Source organism: Sphaerodactylus townsendi, linkage group LG02, assembly GCF_021028975.2.
Source record: "Sphaerodactylus townsendi isolate TG3544 linkage group LG02, MPM_Stown_v2.3, whole genome shotgun sequence".
Lineage (NCBI taxonomy): Eukaryota > Metazoa > Chordata > Lepidosauria > Squamata > Sphaerodactylidae > Sphaerodactylus > Sphaerodactylus townsendi.
Genome location: NC_059426.1, coordinates 57,357,083 through 57,377,623, shown reverse-complemented (window position 1 = coordinate 57,377,623; position 20,541 = coordinate 57,357,083). Strand labels below are relative to the sequence as shown.

Here is a 20,541-nt window from a genome sequence, read left to right as displayed (position 1 = left end):
TCACCTCAGGGAATTATCATAAAAGGTGAGAACCAGAGAATTCTGCCTGTTAACATCTTAATCTAGGCCTTCCTCCAAAGAGCTAAGCACAGCATACTTAATTTCCCATCCCCCAGCCAACAGATCTGAATAATAAAGTTATGAGGTGGGTTATACCAGACTAAGGCTGAGGTTTTCAGGATCTGGAAGAACAAATACACACAAAAACAGGAGTTAGGGGCTGTAGAGCCAAAGAGTAGCTAGGCAAAGTTGCCACTGGCCCAAGAGTGAAGCAAGGTTTTCCCCCTTTTCCTCACTGCAACCCCTTTGGTCATTAATTTTTGCCCAGAGGGTCCCTATAGCCTTCAGTGTCAGCTTTTGGGGACATCAGGTTATTGAAGAAAGCCACATCCATGCTTATTTTAAGACTCCTACCATTCCCTGTTCCATTTCTCTGTACATTTTGTTTAAATTATACAGAAAGCCAGCAGGTATTCTGGTTAGGAGCAGTGGACTCTTTATCTGGTGAACTGGATTTGTTTCCCCACTCCAATACATGAAGCCTCTGTGTAACCCTGGGCTATTCACAGTTCTCTCAGAACTCTTTTAGCCCCACCTATCTCACAAGGTATTTGTTGTGGGGAGTGGAAGGAAAGCTGCTTTGGTTGAGAAAAGCATGATATAAATCCAAACTCTTCTCTTAATTTTTGTCTTATCTCATCTGCTTATCTTGCTTTCAACCTAAGCCTAAACCAATGTGAAATGTTTCTTAGCTACACTGTTTTTTTCCACTTTAACTAGAGGAAAGGGGCTTACTATTAGAGAAGGTCCATTAAATATACTGTATCTTCTTATTTCCTGATGATTGAATTACAATTCTGAACTACTTAAAATTGAACAAGCTTTAAATTTACTCTAAGTTGAATAAGCATTCTGATTGTTATTGTTATATGTACACCTGCAGAGTTCTAGTAGTCCTGTTTCTCTCTTAATTGGTCTAATGGAGACTTTGCTCCCAGCCCAACAATGCAAGTTTCCAAGAGTAATAAAAAGTAACCTTACTTGGGCAAGGGGTTCCAGACAGCATGAAAGAGTGTCAATTTAAAAATCAGATGTCTTCCATTCTAAACAAATCCCAAAGTTGTAACAGGAAGGGCAGCATATAAGTCTAATAATAAATTAAAAGCTTTAATGTGACACAAATACTCAAATGTAACAGTCTATTTACAAGAACAATGGTTAAGTGATAAAATTTAAAATCAGATTTACTCTTGATTTTGATAGCCTTCCCCACAAGTAGCCCTTTATCTATAACTGAATTTTATATCAATTCAGAAGACAACTAATAAAATATACAGTGCAGACTTTTAAAAATCCCTTTGATAAGAAAAAAGCCTGCTTCTTCTTCCACTTCATCCATGAGGATTCATTTTGTCAAATTGTTCTGCAATGTCTTTTGCAGTCTTGCTATGTTAGCATCCAAGGCTGCAAGACCATTTTTAAAGTCTTCTTCATCCTGCGAAGTGAACGTCGAAAAGGAAGATACAGTCCATCCTGATTTCTTTGACAAGCCATCAAGGGTTGAAAAACTTGAGTCTGGAACAGAAATCCCACTGCCTTTTTTCTGCACATTTCCTTTGCAATGTGAAATTGGAGTACAAAAGAATTTATCAGACTGAAGTCTGTCTGGATTGTCCAAAATCTCTTTAGCAGCTCCATTTGTTATTTCTCTTGGCTGCATTTGAAGCCTCTTGTCTTCCAGCATTCCTGTCCTCCTGGTATTTTCAAATTTATTTTCCACAGTCTTTTTTATAGCGCAGACACCACTGAATTTATCGAAGACTTCTGCCTCACCCGACATCCCAAACCTGCTTGGCCGTTTAGAATCAGCCCATCCAAAGTCAGGGTCAAGGCTTTTAGGATCTTGGACAGACATGCTGCATCTTCCAGCTGCTGCTGTCGCTGCTGATCTCTTTGATGGGCTGCTGGTCAAGGGAATGTAGACAGTCTCATCTGGCTTGTCTCCTCCTACTAAAGTGCTCAAGTCACTGGCTGCCTCAACATCTGGCTTTAGAAAGGTGAACATGTTTGTTGAAGCCAGCACTGCTTGTGCCACAGGAGACTTCTGAGGAGAGTGTTCAGCTGCCCTGTCATACATTTGATCTGCTTCTTTCATCTCCCCCTTTGAGCAGGGCTCCGTATTTACCCGAACAGGATCAGTCTCTACATTTTTGAGGTAACTCATTATGGAAGCACTAAGAGGATACATGTCGGGCTGCAGCTGTTTTTCATGAATTTCCAAGAGAGCTTTTGACAAGCTCTTTCCTGGTTTTGGTTTAGTGTCCATCGTGAGGTCTGAAAGAAGTTTGGACATGCTGCCCTGCAGAGCCCTGTTAAATAAAATTAAACACTGTATTATTTATACAAGTGTGGCAGAATTCAAGATAATACACCCCAGATTGTCAGGATTAATGTCTTACAGAGGACAAATGATTTTGAGGCAACTATTTGCTTGCCATCACATAGTAAACAATGCTACTAATTCATACATGTGCTGACTGGAAACAGAATGAAATATGGCTAAAATGTTTTTTATTATTATTTTCAGGTCACTATGAGAGACATGCCCATAACCTTGCTTACAAAACAACCACTTTATGGAAGTAGTATACCTTTTAATAAGCTCTTAGGGCAGCCATTGGGAAAACCATCTAGTTCCTGTTCCCAAGACTTTCTCTATGGCCGTTTCTGCACAGCCCCCTCGCGCCCCCACGCCGGCAGGAGTTCCGTCGGCGTGGGGGCGGGAGCCTGCTCGCACGCAAGCGTGTGAGCAGGCAACGGGGAGGCCGGCAGAAGGCAGGGCGGCTCCGCACGGAGCCGCCTCTGCGCCCTCCCCCGCCCCACTTACTGTGTCTTCCTCGTCGCCTGCGGGGCGTCGCAGCCCCGCTTCACGCTGCCCTCCGACCCCTGGAGGTCGGAGGACAGTGTGGGCGTGCCGCCACCGCAGGCAACGAGGGAAGACACAGGAAAGCGCCTGGCGGCCAGCGGTTCGCGACCGCTCCGCAGGAAGACGATCCCTCCCCAACAACAACCCTTTAAAGGGTTGTTGTTTAGGGCGGCTTGACGCCGCCCTGGGGGGAGGGAAGAGGCGTCAGGTCGCCGCTGCTGCGTTGCAGCAGCGGCGCCTGTGTGAACGGCGGCCTGGGGGCGCCTTTTTTGGCGCCCCCAGGCCGTCGTAAACGGGCCGTGCAGATACGGCCTATCACATTTCAGCATGACTAAACTCTTCCCTTTTGTCTAAAGAGGATTCTGTCACTGGTAGGGCAGATGTGAAAGACCCATGTTACTGGCCTTGCCTACATAGCTGCAGAATTCTCTCTCGCTTACACGCACACACACACTTATACTTCGCACTGAATATTTGAATGCATATACAAAAGAAGGCTGCAACCCAAGAAACTGCATCTAGCATGGGACTATGCAAATATAATGGTGGCTTTGGCTGGCAATAGCCTCCACTGGTTCTGTTGGACAAAGCAAACTGACTGCAACTGGCAACAGTGTTAAGGAAGGGATAATATCTGTTTTTAAAAACAACTGAACCATGGATACATTTATCCCCCGAAACAGAGTGTCTGAAGAGACACTTCTGTTTTCTCCCAATAAAAGTGAAAAGCTGTTGTTCAGTTCGAGTGGAAACACTAAAGTGATGTATATGAGGACAGTATGGGCAAAAAGCTGTTTCTCCCCAAAAGGGACAGCATCCTTTGAAGGGAATCCCACAGAGCAGTGCAGTCTGTCTTTCTACAGAGAAGTTAACTTCAACCAGGTGGCCTCATAAATGTAAGGACCCTTGAAGAACCTGTCATTATGACTGGGATTTTGAAGTGATCTGCTAGAATTGTTTGATAAAAAAATTATTAAAAGTTTTCCATCTGTTCTCCAGGACACTCAAGGGACTGCATCAAAACAGCATAATGTCGAAGGCTTTCACAGCCGGATTCAACTGGTTCTGGTGGGTTTTCCTGGCTGTGTGGCCATGGTCTGGTGGATCCACCAGATCACGGCCACACAGCCCGGAAAACCCACCAGAACAAGTTAGCGTAACCTTCTCAAACAGACACCATTCAAATGTTTGGTGGGGAAGGTACACTGGAGTGGATTGGATCCAGTCCCTGTGTAGTATACAAGATGGCTATAACATTTTTAAAGGGTTGCAGTCACAGGTAAGAGGCAGACTGGTGCAGGCTGCACCCACTAATGCACATAGTTCTCCACTGTGCGGTAACTTATCTGATAAAATCTCCTTCCACATGTGACTTGATCAGTTGAGCAACTCAAGTTTAATGACATTCATAGATGCTATTGACTACAATGCTCACGTCTGCTTTCCAGAAAAGTTTTCATTCAGTACATGAATCACTACCACCCTCTATTGGCTAAGCACTACAGTCACAGGAGAGAAGTTAATGTGCAGCAAAATATATCCGACAAACTCTGCTAAAATGGATCTTTCAGTAAGGATATCTTTAAAGCAATGATAGTATTTTGTAGGCAGTTAAAGAGAGATAAAGAAAGACAGAGGCCTGGTTCAGCAGCACAACACAGAGATGGAAGTGCCTAGTCTCTACTTCTGCGTGTTGCCGGCATCTCTTTTCAATGCAGCTTCTTGTATTTAAAGTGCCATCTTCTTCTCTTGTATTAAATAAAAAAGGTTCTTGTAATGAAGAGAGATCTCCCAAAACTAGTGGCTTAGATCCTATGAACAAGTTCTATGAACACTAGATAGAATTGTATGCTGCAGCAGAGACCAAAGTTTCCATTTGCTCAGGATAAATACTTTTCAATGAACCCTTGCACAAAGAGACATTCCAGAAGGAGTGGAGGGGCACTGGGACTATCTAGCACTCAGAAAACTTGTCAATGGGACCTGAGCAGTGGCGCAGCGCCAACAGGGCGGGGCGGGGCGATGCCCTGAGTGCTTGCCAGTGTGGGACATGTTGTATCCTGCTGTGCTTACAAATGAATTATTAGAAGGATTTCTACAAATTATGGTACAAAGCAAACCCCAAGATCTTGAACATCTTATAACCCCTGAGGACAGAACCTATTTTCAAACGCTACTACTGTGTGCTTATTTCAGCCAAGTGTCAAGATTATTCTGCTTATGTTTTTCATAAACATTTTGAGTAGCTACAGAAACCAAATTTGAAGAGCAAACTGCTCCCACTCACCTACCCAAAACAGCAAAAAAAGCAGAAAAGGTCTTGTACTGTAGCAACATGTTCCTTAATGCTGCAGTAAAGGAAACATTACCTTGTCAATTCACGCAGTCTGTTCACTTCTGCATCTCGCTGACGCAATGTAATACCCAAGATCTGGGTCTCTTTCTCAGCTGCTTCTACCTTATACTGGAAACTCTTCATGTTGGCCAGCATCTCATCTGCTTCTAAGACATAGAATGGCAAAATATAACTCATTTAACCTTTACGATAACAGGCACCTCCAAACAAAAGGTGTAGCCACAGGGCACATACCCATTTTGAGCTTTGTTGATTCAATATCATACTGCTGCTTTTTTTCAAGCAATTCTTGTTCTCTCTCATGGATTATTCTGGTCAATCTTTTGTCTTCTCCTCTTTGGTCTTCTAGGATTTTAATTAGTTCTTCATTTTTATTTTGCAGCGACTCAATGCTTTTAACAGACTCCTTCAATTGGTTCTGCAGTGTCCTGTTCAAGGACTGAAGGGAGATGACTATGGAACAAACAAACACCTTAGTTTAAAAAAGAAAACAGTTCAGCTCTATCATACAGAAAGAAATATTCAATACCCTGATCTATCAGCATAAAGGAGCACAGGTATTTGAGAGCCAGCCAACCCTATATATAGGAGAGCCTGCATGTTGGCTAGATTTAACATTATGCCATCCCTGCTCCATAGAGGAAGACTCAAGGGTCTACCGAGCAATAAGAGGTTTTGCCCCTGCAGTCCAGGGCAGCAGGATTCCATTCCGCACATTCTCCTCCACTGCCCATTTTACCAGAATCTAAGATCCAGCTTATTATCCCAGGTTATTGACTCTATGAAAACCCATACAGAGTAAATATGCTTTTAAACTGTAATGATTTTAACTGTTGTCTCACAGTGGCTGAAGTTTACAAACTGAACTTATGATCAAATGGGAAGTTTTTACCTTATAATTTTAACTGTATTTATACTGTATGTTCCATATGCCAATAAAGGCTTATTGATATTGATTGAGAGCCAGCCAATATGGATGTGTGCGCTGCAAAGTTCTTAATGAAGGGAATCATATCATTTACACAGAGGCTCGACAAAGGGGCTAGAAGACAACCTTGTTTGACACTGTTTTCTAGGGAAATATGTTCAGTTAACTGGCCCTCCAGCCTGCATTGGACCTGCGCTGTTGCGTTTTCATACAGCTTGGAGGAAAGAGACTTCTGTGGCTACTCTAACATTGCAGCTGCAGCAGCAGCAGCAGCAGCAGCAACAACAGTGTTGTCCAGGTTTAGGCATCAAAACAAACAGGTCAACTCAAAAACTATTCAGTCTTGAATCTATATGTGAGGAAGGTGGGAGAGAGGGTGAACCCAAGGATTTCAGACTTGCTGATGAAGTCTGAGTACAGGCTAACATAGGAAGCTAGCCATTCCAATTTCTATGCTCCAGGCACAAAAATGCACACACACCCCCACACACCATATTTAAGGCATAACGATATAGGTAGATACAAGTTAGGCAACTGAGCCTTTACAAAATCTATAATGAAGAATGCCTAGCATCTTTACAAAGCACCACACATTAAGAGCGTCCAGCACAGGGAGAAGAAGTTACATTCAGCAATATAATTGTTGAACTGGTAGCCCAGAGTACAATCCATACCAGCACAGCCCTCACTTTAGTTCACATTTCACTGTAGACCTTCCTGGCTAAGTGAAGAGCAATTCATCACCGACAAGAATTGGTCCTCCAACCACACAACGTGATTAAGAATAATATACCTCATGGTATTATTGTGACTGTATGAACAAGATAAGTTACTTCGTGTATTCAAAATAAGCTTTAAAGTCTTAATCAGACAGAAGAGGTGTCACTTCCACTGTTGAAGCTAAGAATCTAGCTCAGAATGTTGAATTCTCAAATGACCACCTTTAAAATGTTTGAATCCAATTAGACAAGGTGGGATCGAAACTTTTTAAAAATAAATGTATTTGAGTCTCACTTGACACTTACATTCAATGTTGTCATTCAGACTGCATTCTTTTACAGCTCTCTTCTGTTCTTTGAGCTGCTGGTTCAAAATTCTTAGTCGCCTACATGTGAGTTCAAAACAGAGAAAAAATCTTAAATGGAAATCGACAACTCATGGTAATTTTCAAAAGCGGAAAAACTTTCTTCTCACTTCTGACTGATTTTTTTTGAAAATTTCTCTTTGTTCATCTCAGGATAACTCTTTATGCTCTTGTGCATACATAGCGATGATTATGAAAACAACTTCATTTATTCTAATAATCCTGACTAAAATACCAAGTGCCAGATTCACCCACTTCTTGTGAACAACTTCCAGTAAGATTAGCACTAATTAAAGTCAACCGAAAGAATTAGCCACGTGTCATCTGAACAACAGTGATGTTACTTGGTTATGTCATACCTATGGACAGTGATCCTATTATTAGCTTGATATAAAGTAGAACGTCAGTTTTCATCGATTTTTTCAGTGAAAAATTTGTCTCTGTTTTCATAGATTTGCCTCGGTTTTCATCAATTTGCAGTAAGGTGCAGGGGTTTGTGGAGAAAAATCACCTGGACAAAGTTGTTGCAGGTCGTGTCTGCAACTTGTTTAATGACAATGTCTTGCCCCATTTCAGACAAATCTTAAAGAGGCATCAGAAACAGACCTCTTTGGACAGCTTTCTGGTGCAACATTGGTCCACTGGCTCTGAAGCTGGTCCTAGTGTTATTGTTTGTTACTGTTTTCAGCATTAAATACTATGTTTATTCACCAAAAAATGTATTTTTGGTATGTTTTTTGGAGTGCCTAGAATGCATTAATTGGATTTACATTGATTCCTATGGAAAAGTTTGCCTTGGTTTTGGTTTTCATCTATTCTTTTCGGATAGATTATCAACGAAAACGGAGGTTCCACTGTACTGTTAATAACTAAGCTTTGTAGATTTGGATCACGTGGCAGACAAAATGTCACCTGACCAGTGACTTTATAACTAGGCAAAGTAGAGCTAACAACTCTCAGCTCTCATACTCCGCTCTCTTTTAGTTAGAATGCATCATCACTGGATTTATTTCACATACTTCTCAGTGGTGCAGCGTTTTGGTTTCTCTCTTTCCCACAGCCTCTCTATATTGTGCTGACTGAGAATCCATTTTATGTATCTGGCCAAGTGGCCTCTAGCCCACAAAAGCTTATGCTTCAATGAATCTTCACAGGACTTTTCTTTTAATTTTTTCCTGGTATTGCTGCAACTCCTGTATGCATCTCTCTTATATTAGATGCACATTTCATAAAACAAAAGGTTAACCTCCCCGCCCCCCACTGACATAATACACTGAGTTTGCACTTTGCAGGCTGGCAAGGCAAAAGTAAATGATTTAATTGACAGTTGATACATATTTAGTCCTGAAAAACACAGAATTATAAGCTTTATTCCTTAAAGCAAGTTTCTTTGCTTCAGTTGGATGATCACCCTTCCTTAACTGTTTAAAACTGAACCGACATCCCGTAAAGGAGCTGCTCTTTTCCATTCACGGTACTGACCTGCGCAACTGAGCATTTTCACTTCTGAGAGGCTGAAGAGCAAGTGCTATTTCGGCTTGCACATTTGAACTGTCAACAGCTGCAGGCAAGAAAGATATACAATCTTCCACTTCACCTAGCAGCCTCAAGATTTCTGAATCGTCTACACAAAAGAAAAAATATATAATTATAAGTAACTGATAAAGTACAGAGAGTGTGCTACTGAGGAAGATTACAAAGGGGCCTTTGTGCAGCAGACGAGGTGACAGAATTGACAGTATCACTTCACAGTGAAAGGAATGCCATTTCTGAATGTTTCCTCTATAAAAACGAAACACCGTAAGTAAAAGCTAGCCCAGCAAAAGAAAGGATTCCGGTCCAACAAACTCCCTACTGTGTTAGTTTTTAATTTGTGGGAAATTCTGTTTAAGTGTAGGGAAGCATTTAAAAATGCTGCTGCTCCTCACCCACATTAAGCAGTAACACCATTATTCTACCACCTCAGGGATCTCCCCCTGCAGTCTGCCACATGTGTAACTAAACAGAACATAATGCAATCTTTCTAGAAAGGACAACAAGAGAGCAGTCTGGTGTTCTAAAGCACTAGTACGGACTTACTCCATATTCCACAAAACAAAAGGTTCTAATACCAATCTGTTCTAACATTTAGGATATTCAGTCCTAACATAAGACCTAAAAAACAATCAGAGAATGCAAAATGTAGACTCTAAGAAAATTCTCAACTTAAAGACTGGTTTGCCAACAGGCCTGAAGAAAAATGTCCTGCTGGTTTCATAGAGGCTTAATGGGATGTTCTTTACTGGTTGCTGGTTACCTCAGCGCTATGAAGAAATTTCATCTGCCTATTTCCACACATTCAGCCTCTAGTGAAGGACAGGACAGTTTTCTCCAGGCCCATTCATAACCCTAGCTACAAACGATCAATAACTTTATTGGCTGCAGACATCTGAGCCCCAGCATGCCAAAATGTGAAACTGGCACCTATGCTCATTTACTTATAACCAATGTTTGTTGAAATGAAATGGATTTAATTGCATCTAAGCCTACTTGCTTTCATGTAGCCCAGGATGGATATGGCAGTACTTGCAAACTTCACAAGAGTGCTAGAATAATAAAGTACTTTCAGCCACAAGTTTTTTTTCACGTAATGTGAGAAATATCTACATTACAAGGACTGAGCTTGCCAATCCTACATTTAATCAGCATAGAGCAAGTGGAAAATTCAATATATTTGGACTTCATTATTGGAGTATACTTTATTACTGGTTCATCGCCTGCTTGTCATTCTCATCAGTTTTAAATATGTAATTGATTCGACCCTGTAACACACTACAGATTTTTCCAGAACTACAGCTTGATCTGGGACATGATCATGAAACTACTCAATATTACGGGTCTTCAAAACTATTCTTAATCTTGGGGTATTGTGTGGTTTCCAGGCTGTGTGGCTGTGTTCTAGTGGCATTTTCTCCTGACGTTTCACCTGCATCTGTGGCTGGCATCTTCAGAGGATTCTTAATATTGCATGATAAACAATTTGCTGCTTTCCTAATTTCCCTCTTATGCTGGTCTTATTTTAGAGGTAGAATAGGAAAGCACCAAATTGTGAATCATGCAATATCAAGAAACTTCAGAAGACAGAAGAGGAAGAGTTATAAAACAGAAAAAAGGAAAGTTAAATTCATATTGCTATTTTTTTAGTTTTATTTTGTACCTTTAAAAATAAATTTTAAAAACGAACATATTAAGAATGTGAATACTGGGCATATATTATTTTCACAAGGATTGTGTAGAAGATCCCAGTGTATTATGCCCACTAAACTGTTATTCACAGATACAATAATTCTGAGATTTCAGGTGAACACTGAAATATGTAGCATTGGCAGAAAAAAGACAAGATGTGCCGCCACATTCGTACTTGCTTTAGTCAACTCTACTGAATTACCACTGCATGAAATGTGCACAACTTTTTTTCACTGCCCCACAGAACCCAAGTTTACCATGGTCAGTGAGCAGGGCCTTCAATTCTTTCAAAAAATATTTCACCGTTTTCATTTTTTTAGCTGTTTCTTGAATGGTTTTTTGTTGAGGCTTTAAAGCTGCCTGGTCAAAGGTAGTTTGACAACTCGTATCTCTCACTGGTGCCAGGTCAACTCCATCCACATCCTCCTCTTCACTCAGAGTATCCTCGCTATGTTCCTCAACAGTTTCTCCTTGGAAATTCGTCAATTGGGCTTGTATCAGGTCAACAGTCTGGAACTTTTCCTTAACGTTCTTGCACTCGTTTTCTTTTTCAAGTGCCTGCAATAGAGCCAGGTGTGCCTGAATGCATCGTATTAAATCTGCCTCTTTTAGCCGTTGTTCTTGGCGTCCTTGGTCTGACACAGCTTCTTTGCTACCAGCCGTTACAAAGACTGTGGGGTTTGTCGGATTGTTTGGAACAGTCTGAAGCACATGGGGCAGAGCAGAACACATGGGAACAGGCTGCACTGGGGCAACAGAAGCGGAAACACTGAAACCTGCCGGTGGAAAGCCCATTTGTGGTGTGCACTGGTTGTAGTTGTCCGTGGAAACACCCTATATCAAGCAAATACAAAATTCTGAACAGTTTTACTTGTGAGTGTGTTACAGTATAAGCAAGATCCAATGACCTGCCATTATACTCCCAGATCTTAGCATCCCTTAGCAATTACCCTTGATAACTGAAAAGCTACTACTGGGGAACAGGTAAGCCTCATAGTCAAAATACCACAGGATGGTGGTAGTTGTAACAAGAAGGGAGAAACCAGTAAATTCTGAACTGCTTGTTCCACCAGTGGAATGTAGCCAGGAGAAAAGAGAGTGGTTTCACTTGATCTGCTAACTTACTTCAGTCCATGCCCTGCACCTTACTAACTAACTCCATGCCCTGCAGCCATGGCACAAAAAACCAAGAAACCCACCGAGAGCATTATATTTTGGAAATATTTATATTTTGGAAATATTTCCCCTTGTGGGGAAAGGAGAAAATGATCTGCAGCTAGAAGCACCCTCTGCAAGAGATTCTTAAGATCCAGTCTAAGGATTTTTACTTTAACACACTGTGCATTTGAACAGCAGTTGGTATATTATGTCCCTAAATGTTCTATTATTGTCTTAAATTCATGCTAATTTGATAGTTGTTCAGATCAAGGTCACATCCACCTTACTAACTGAATTTGATAGTATTCAATAGCGAAGCTGAGTAAATGTACTTGAAAAAGCAAGGGAAAAAAGCAGACCACTTAATGAATTTTCCACTAAAGCTCTGTTAACCCCTGCTTTGGTAGTTATAATAGCAGCTAGGTTCTACACCTTTTGCAGCTTCTATCCATTTCTTTTGGTGCAAAAGACAAGTGATTATCTTCTATTTTTCAGAGATGAACAAGCCAGACAAAAGTAGCAAAGGCAATATGCACATGCAGGTTAACTTGAGGCTTCCTGACAACCAGAATTTTCTTTCTTTTCCCAGCTAACAAAACTGTTTTGTAATTGTGCTCACCCACCAGAATGAGAGAAGATCTAGGAGTACTGGTGAAAATAAAAATCCCATACTAATGATGACTATACCCTTTCCCACCAAAAGATCTCAGAGGATTTGTGAATTAATCTGCCACTTCTTCCTGGACCTTCTTTGTAGTGGAATGCTCCACGGGGGTCATAGCAGAGGCGTAGCAAGGGGGGAAAGCACCTGGTGCACTGGTACATCCTCCGCCCTGCCCTGGAACGCCACCATCACACCCCCACAGGGGCGTGCATCCAGTGTGTTGCCCCCTCCAGAGCTAAGCCCCTGGGTTGTAGTGCCTACCTAATTCTGTCCTGTCCTTCCAAATGTATATGGGCATTAAAGAATCATTTTTAAGAAGAATCTTTGTCAAAAACATATTTCTGTGTGCTATTAAACGTGGTACTTTGATAAAATAGCATTTGTATTGGCTCAAACAACTTTTGGGAAAACTTGCCTTTTCCTATAGTAATGTCCGCCACTTTCTGTTAGGTTCAGGAGCCTCTGTTCTTCTGACACCATTTTAACATAGTCCCTCGGAGTTTCCTCTGCTTGCTGCTCATTTGATGGCCATTTCCATGTAAAAAGTAGAAGAATAAAGTTTGTTTGCCCTGGCAATCACACACACGTGTGGTTTTTTCTTTTGTTTTGAGGGAGATGTTTTTGTAGCTTCGCAGAATGTATATGAGAATAGCCGCTGCTTGGAGGACTAGTCTAACTCCCATTAAGAAGCACTGAGATTGTCAGGATAAACCAGTTTTAAAATGGCGACACAAGAACAGAGACTCCTGAACCTTTCAGAAAATGGTGGGCGCCACTATAGAAAAAGGCAAGTTTCCACAAAAGTCATTTGAGCCAACATAAATGCTGTCTTACCATGTAATACCATGTAATAGTGCACAGAATGATTTTTTTAAAATGAAAGCTGCTTTTAAAAACTATTCTTTTAATGCTGATAAACACTTGGGACTATTTTCTAAAATGGAAACATGATTTTTTAACTTCCACCGCACTACAAATGGCTGCACTTGGATCTTTCTGTGGGAAAAGGTATAGCAGCATATGAAAATATTGCATGACTAACCCAGCAGAAGATGACTGAAGAAAAATTGGTGAACAATGATTGGGATTGGTAGGTGGGAAAACAAAGTTGGCAACCCAAATGTTCAATTCTGTCCTGGAATTGAGCTCATTACTACCTAGTGATCTTTTTTTAAAAAGGTTGCCATCATTTACCTTCCTGCAGCATCACCTCTAGTATGACAAAGTTTTAAGAAACTGGATTAGTACAGCAAGATAGAGCTCGTTTAGCTTGTTACCATACCGGAACTAAAATTAGATTCATACTTCCTCTCTTCCAGACCCCAAATAAAATGTGACTACCAATCTGTACCTATACCAGCTCCCCTTAGATTGCACTGGAGCACAGATATCCAAAGCACACATTTAGTTGTGTTTAGGAAGAATTTAAGCAAGTCAAATTTTCACTATCAACAACATGTAAGAATAAAATATGGCAGTTCTAATTGAACTACTTACTTTAAAATCACATAGGTTACTTACAGACTGCACCCCTGATGGATTAGCCATATGCTGTGGGGACAGCGTTGGTGTGGAAGTAGGTAAACGGCAATTGAATGCGGCAACAGACTGACATTCTGTCCCAATTAAGAGCAAAGAGCAAATGTTAATACAAATGTCAACTTTAGTAAGCAACAAAAGAATGAAGGACTATCCAGTTGAAGCAAGACTTCACTTACCATTTTCAGGAATGGTGCAAAGTGGTACTTCTGGAATACCAATGGACTTTTGTGGAGGCTGGATATTTAGCAGAGACATTTGAGTTTGTACATGATCACACAATTTCTGGTGGATTACGGGAGAATGCTGAGTGGAAGGTACTTGAATTGTTTGCGCAGGGGGTTGTTCAGTGCCTACAGGGGTTCTTTCTTTTTCACCAGCAGTTTTGCCAGCTGAGGCTGGTTTTCTATTTGATACAGGCACTATGAAAAATAAAGGAAGATTGTTTAGATTTCCTTTGACTAACAAAACCAAGTTGTGGAATCTTGTTCTGGCGGTGCTATCCCTGAAGTCCTTTGACAGTCGGACCCTTACTAATCAAAGTTAGTAAGCTATATTTTAAGCAGTCCTAGAAACTTTATCTTGTAATTTTATAGAGAGTACTCTTGAGCTCTGCATAGGTGTTGACAGCTGTATCAAAAACTACTCAGGGCCCAAGATCAGTAGTGTTGACAGCTGTATCAAAAACTACTCAGGGCCCAAGATCATAAATAACCTAGTTCAGTCACAGATTTTTACCATCATTTTTCTTACCCTTTTTCCACCATCAGATTTTCTCTCCCCATCCCTGTTTTCACCCAATTTCACCCAGTTTTCAACCTCCAGCATCATTCTAGCCATCTCCCAACCATTTTCAGATCACTCAGTTGCACGGTAAACCAGGGAACAAGGTTTCATCCCATGGGTGGGAGAAGTTGGCGATGATCAATAACTTCAAATTGCAAACTGACCCATGACCACACTAGTTTTCAAGTGGGGCACAATAAGCAAAATCAATGACTGAACACACATATCCTAAATGGAAATCTGATCCGCTAATTTATGTGGCATCTGCTGAGCATTGGCAGTTAGGTAAAGTTTTTGTAAACAAAACTACAGCTTTAAAAGTAAAGGCAGAGAATTGTAGTATAATTTTGTTGGGAATTTTAGCTAGCTGAAAGTTTAGTATTTCATTATGACAGTTACAGAGTTAATGTCACAAGAGTTCTACAAGCAAAAGCCAACCACTTACCAATTTCTTTATGCACATGCATAGAAACAGTAGTTTTCTTTGGACCCCTTTTCTTTGCACCATTAGCTTTACTGAGTAAGGGTCCAGAAGTTGTTTTGACACGGCTTGGTTTCCCTGACGGTTGACGAACTGGTTCTGTTCCTAGAATGATTTGAAATAAATGCCTCTTACCAACAAGATATATCATCCCCAAAAATGAAAACTGAACTCAAGAATGCTTACGCTCTGACTCATTTTGTAAGATGTCCTTCAACAAGGCAGCACAGCGATCAAGGCCATTATGAATAGTTGCAACCTGATTGGGAAAAGATACAAATAAGGTGGACACTTTTCTTTACCAGACAACAGTTCTGAACTTTATTATATTTTGTACATTTCCAGATGATGTGCAATGAAAAAAGTTTGCTCTACTTTACTATTGTATACAGTGGAAGACTTCCGTATATATTGAATGTACAGAATTTATTCCACAAGCAGAACTCAAGCTTTTAGAGAACTTCAATCATTTTGCTGGGATGAAGCTGAAAGAAAGTTAGGACACAGTTCTGTTGAACGTTTTAAAGAAGTGCCAGCAAGAATACTATTTGGTAGCTACACACTATAGATAGAAGTTGGGTGGGGGATTTAGGCAAGGCAGAAACTCCCACATCAGAACTCATGCAGGTCTTGGCCAAACCATCTTTTATTTGATCTCTGCTGCAGATTTCTTTACATGATCAGATTTAGAAGAGAATCCACTCAGGCTAGGCACAAAACCAAAACAGAGATCTTTAGTATATGCAATTCTAGGGAATTTTATAGTATACACCTAGAAGTATAGAACATGCACAACATGGTTTGTATGCCAGTAATTAGAATTTCTGAACCTGCTTTCAGTCATCAAGACATGGTTAAACAAACCCACACCATTGAAGTCATGCCACTGCGACACAGTGGTTGTTAACATTGTCACAGTGAGATACAAACATCTGAACGACTCCATGAATAATATTCATTTAATGACCCTTTTTTTTGCAATTTGTATTTTAAAAGTCAGTTCTACACAAGAGCATTTTGTTTAATCTTATTACCTGATCCTCCGAGTCTGTGGAATAGAGGGAGTAGCCAGATTCTGCATCAGAATGCACAGTTTTTCTTAGAGCTGCCCTAAAACAAGGAAAGGGCATTTTAACTTTGTTATACATACACAAAAAACCACACTTATTTGTATGCCTTAATACACAGTGGCAGAAACTCCAGACACAATGACGTCAGAACAATCCCTTTGAAGGAACTGAGAATTACCATTTTAAAAAGCAATGAACTATGCTTCATATAAACAGCAAACATATTTTCCCAAATTATTTTAGTTTCTTGAAATAAAACATGATCTAACTGGAAGATGTTGGCATAACAGTTGTTCATTTACTTTTATTAAAATGTTTACATTCCCGGGGCATCCCCATTATTCCTGGTGAAAAATCTGGAGAATCTGACAGTTATGGACACTAACAGTAAAATATGTCATCAGGATAATGTTAACAATATGATGTTCACAGCTTGTACTAACATAAAAGTTATTATGAAGAAATTCTTACTGTTTTTTATTGCATGTTATTTTAGTTGTTCCTGCCAGCCTTCCAGAAGACAGCACCTGTTGATTGCACAGATCTGTGTCAATTTTACAACAGAACTATAGTAGACCAAAGAAGTCTTTATTATGAAGAATCAGACAGATTCATTTTGAAAATGCACTAGCTTGTGTCTGAAAAACCCAGGGCATGTGGACATGTAGTTTTAACAATTACTTTCAAACGCCCAGGTAAGACTGCCTCCAAACACCTATTTCAACAGGACAAAGCACGGCCACACTCCTCTGGAACAATATAACATGACTTCAGATTTTGAGCTATGCATTAGGAGCACCCAATCACTTGTGAATTGATTTTAACATTTAAAATTTTCCTTTAACCCCCCCTTTCAATTATTGCCTCAAATCAAATTCACCAGTTTGAAATCAATTTATTCCCTGAACAAAGTATGCCAACAAACTGGTGGTAACAATCAAAACATACTAAGCTGGATTTTGAACAGCACCAGCACAGGAGGGTGGCAGAATCAGAACCCCCCCCCCCTTTCCCCTGAAGCCCTCTGTCAGCCTTGAAATGGTAATGCCAAGAGTTAGGAGTTCTGTACAGGTAACAGCTACACAACATGGACTGGTGCACTGGAAGGTACAGAAGGATGGCACCCCCTATAAACCACTTGAACAAGCAGAGCAACTGTGGAGGAATATACTGGAGGAGGTGGTATCTCAGATATATTTGGGTCAGGCTATGTGGGGCTGTAAAGGTAACAACCAATCTCACCCAGAACCTGATCAGCAACTAGTGCAGCTATTTCCTTAGGGGAAGAGAGTGGGTGGCCCAAGGGGACCCTGTGTGAGAAATACTACAGCCTCTGGTCCCAGCCAGGTCTTGGTTATGCAAACTTCCAGAACCCTACATTATCGTTGTGGCTGGCCTCAGTATGCAGATTGGTTAACTAGGTACAGCCAATAAAAGGTGAGGTATAAATCCAAACTCTTTTTCTTCTTTAAGTTGATGTAATAAGAATCCCAGGATTAAGCAGTTTTGAGGAGGACTACTTCTCAGATTAACTGCTACAATATTATTTGCAATTCAACAGGTCTACAACATGCTCTCTCAAGTATGTAGATCAATAGAGATTATATCTCCCAGAATCCCCACACTTCCACTTGCTCTTCCACTTCCTGGGTAACTTTAAGCCAACTGCACATTTTTGTGAGGATGTAATGAAGGAAAGATATAACGATACATATAACTATAATGAAGAACAAAACAAATGTTTGAAGTCCTCACTGGGGAGGAAAGTGAGGTACACAAAAGTACGGTATATGTTTGTGATAAAGAGAAAAGGTATTCCCAAAGGGAACACCAGAAAGCTGGATTCCCTATTTTCACAAAATAGGGGAACTCCTGTTCCTAACTAGTTTTCTCCCCCTCTGCTTTAAACTTTTATTCTGTTAACTTTGGCTGATTCCGCATGGGCCAAAAACAGTGGTGTAAAAACAGTGTGAAAACAGTATACACCCTTTTATACCATTTTAAACCCTTTTACACCATTTTCACAGCATTTTCACACTGGTGTTTTTGGCCCATGCGGAATCAGCCTTTCTGTGTTGTGGAAACAGTGACTACAACAACCGTCTTCATTTGCAGTAAAGTTAGACAAGGAGGGAGGACTATGATAAAATCTTTGTAATGATCTTTTTGCAGGGTTACCAACTTTCAAGCAATCTTCCCGGAGCACTGATGTCCAGACTACAGGTAACAGCAACTTAGCAGGACAGATCCATGGCATACCCCATTTTCCTCACAGTGGTTCCTTCCTCTCCCACCCCAGATCTCCACAGAGTTCCCAAGGTCTGGGTCACCCTACAAATTACCAAACAAGTTAATCTGTTTCCCTACGTTGATTTTACTTACTTCCCTTAGAAAACCACGCTAGTTCCCTAGAGATCCATAGTACCTTAGAATGCATTGTACCTTATGGCGTTTTATGGAGGCCGTCTTCGCCATTCGGGGTCCAGCAGGAAAGATCCGAATCTCCAGATCTCCAGCGAAGCTCCCAACGGTTGCTAAAACGCTGGTGGGGAGTGGGGGGAGGTCGACCATAAGCCCCGCCCAACTACACCTTCTTCTATGAGGCGCCAACACAAGCGGGAAGGGATCGACGGGAAGGAAATCGGGGTAGAAAGGGCGCCTATTGGCGAACAACGTTCCGACGACCAGCCAATGGCGACAAGGGAGGTCGTGGCTTTTTAATTATTCATTCCCATTGGGCGGGCGCTGCAAGGGGAAGCTGCTGCTGCTGAGGTAACCCGACTCTGGCGGAGTGAGTTCTAGCCGTTATTCTACAAACTCAAGCAATTTATTGCATATAACGAGTTCACGGATAAAGATTGCAGCTCGTTCTAAATATTGCTGTACAGAATGAACCGAAGTCTTACAAGCTAGCAGTTTCATTGTAATACGAGTGGTCATAGTCAAGACCTTATGCCACATTGAATTCGTGGACTTTTAAAGGTCTTGTAGGGTTCTTGCGCAAAATACACTTATTTTGTCATGTGCTGCAGCCGCTCTTTGTCTTAACATATTGTGGTTCCCAAACTTGCTGAAGAAGGACCCGCTTGTAAAGTCACTGTACGTCTCGGGACCCAGTGCTAAACTTTTCGTCATCCTCGATCCTCTTGCAAAGTTATGTCATGTTACCTCCCCCCCGCCCAACCTCAGCATAGATATCGAATCCATTAATAATGAACACATTTGTCTAGCTGCATTTATAAATATACAGCGTTACCGAGCAATAGTCCTTTTAGACACAATACAGAGGCAAATGAAAATTTGCCATCGAGCTCCTCACAGTTTTCTCTCGTTCCTTCTCTTCCTGGCCTGGCTACCCTTTTTAAAGCGCCAGCCTTTTGCTGCCTTAAAATTGAATGGGAGTCCAGTAACATTTTAAATGCTGCTGAAATGCATTTCAGGGTAAGCTTTTGTGACTAGTCACTTCAACAGTTGTAAGGAGTGTCTATCCAAAGCAGAAAGTTGCTATGTGGGGAAAATGTTGGAAAATTCCTGGAGATTTGGGGGTGAAGCCGGAGGAGGGTGGAGAGTGGGGAAGAGAGAAATGACTTCAGGAGGATAAAATGTCATACAGTGTAACATCCAAAGCAGCAATTTTCTCCCAGGGGACTGATCTTTGTTCTGAACAGTTTAAATTCCAGGAGAACTCCAGGCCCTGCCTGGAAGTTAGCAACCACAGCTTCTATAATGTAACGCAGGTCTATAATGGTAATGTAGGTCTTGCTGACTTAAGGGTTAAACAGTAGATAAGTCACTCCCACATCTCCCTGATGCAGTAAGGACTATTACACTACCACTGAGGAAGGGTCTCCCAAAATGTGGTTACCGCAGATTGTGTTGTGCTGATCCTGCATATTTGATGCTGTCATACCAGATGAATAATTTGATTCCTTTTTTTGACCGGCAAACCAGGTATTATAGGAATTGACTATAAATCGACACCACCACAAACCTACACTGCTGGGATGGCTGAACTTACTAGTGGATCTTGGTCCTGGAAGGACCAATAAACCAACAGCCAATATTGAGATCTCATAATAGGATCTCTAAGTCACTGACTCTGGTGTATTGGACTAATGGTCTTGCATAGTTTCTGGTAGCAGTTGGATTGTATATTATTGGTACAGAAAATGTGTGCTGTTTACACCTTTTTGCACTGATCACTTTTTGCACTTTAGTAAATATTTGCACTAAGTCTTTGTGCCTAATTATAAAAACCAGCCAGGGTATGGTTTTTCCATAGTTGAGGCTTCTTACGCTGAACCCAATTTGTTCTGTACACATA

At 41.0% G+C, this 20,541-nt stretch overlaps 1 protein-coding gene across 4 annotated transcripts; it reads right to left on the bottom strand.

Annotated features, from left to right (window-relative positions):
- Nucleotides 1-1,148: 1,148 nt before the first annotated feature.
- CCDC14 (coiled-coil domain containing 14) lies at nt 1,149-18,834 on the bottom strand. 4 transcript variants are annotated; one of them, XM_048486672.1, is made up of 13 exons: nt 18,660-18,834; nt 16,689-16,744; nt 16,182-16,257; nt 15,334-15,406; nt 15,112-15,246; nt 14,060-14,302; nt 13,839-13,957; nt 10,777-11,353; nt 8,777-8,918; nt 7,236-7,315; nt 5,517-5,735; nt 5,296-5,428; nt 1,149-2,369 (listed from the first exon to the last, which is right to left on the bottom strand). In XM_048486672.1, exons 1-13 carry the CDS (start codon nt 18,786-18,788, stop codon nt 1,406-1,408), a joined length of 2,946 nt encoding a protein of 981 aa, XP_048342629.1. In that variant the 5' UTR covers nt 18,789-18,834; the 3' UTR covers nt 1,149-1,405. The 4 variants fall into 4 exon arrangements, with proteins under 4 accessions (XP_048342629.1, XP_048342632.1, XP_048342628.1 ...); XM_048486675.1 differs by having other exon boundaries at nt 15,112-15,252; nt 18,643-18,833; XM_048486671.1 differs by having other exon boundaries at nt 15,112-15,252; nt 18,660-18,833.
- Nucleotides 18,835-20,541: the final 1,707 nt, after the last annotated feature.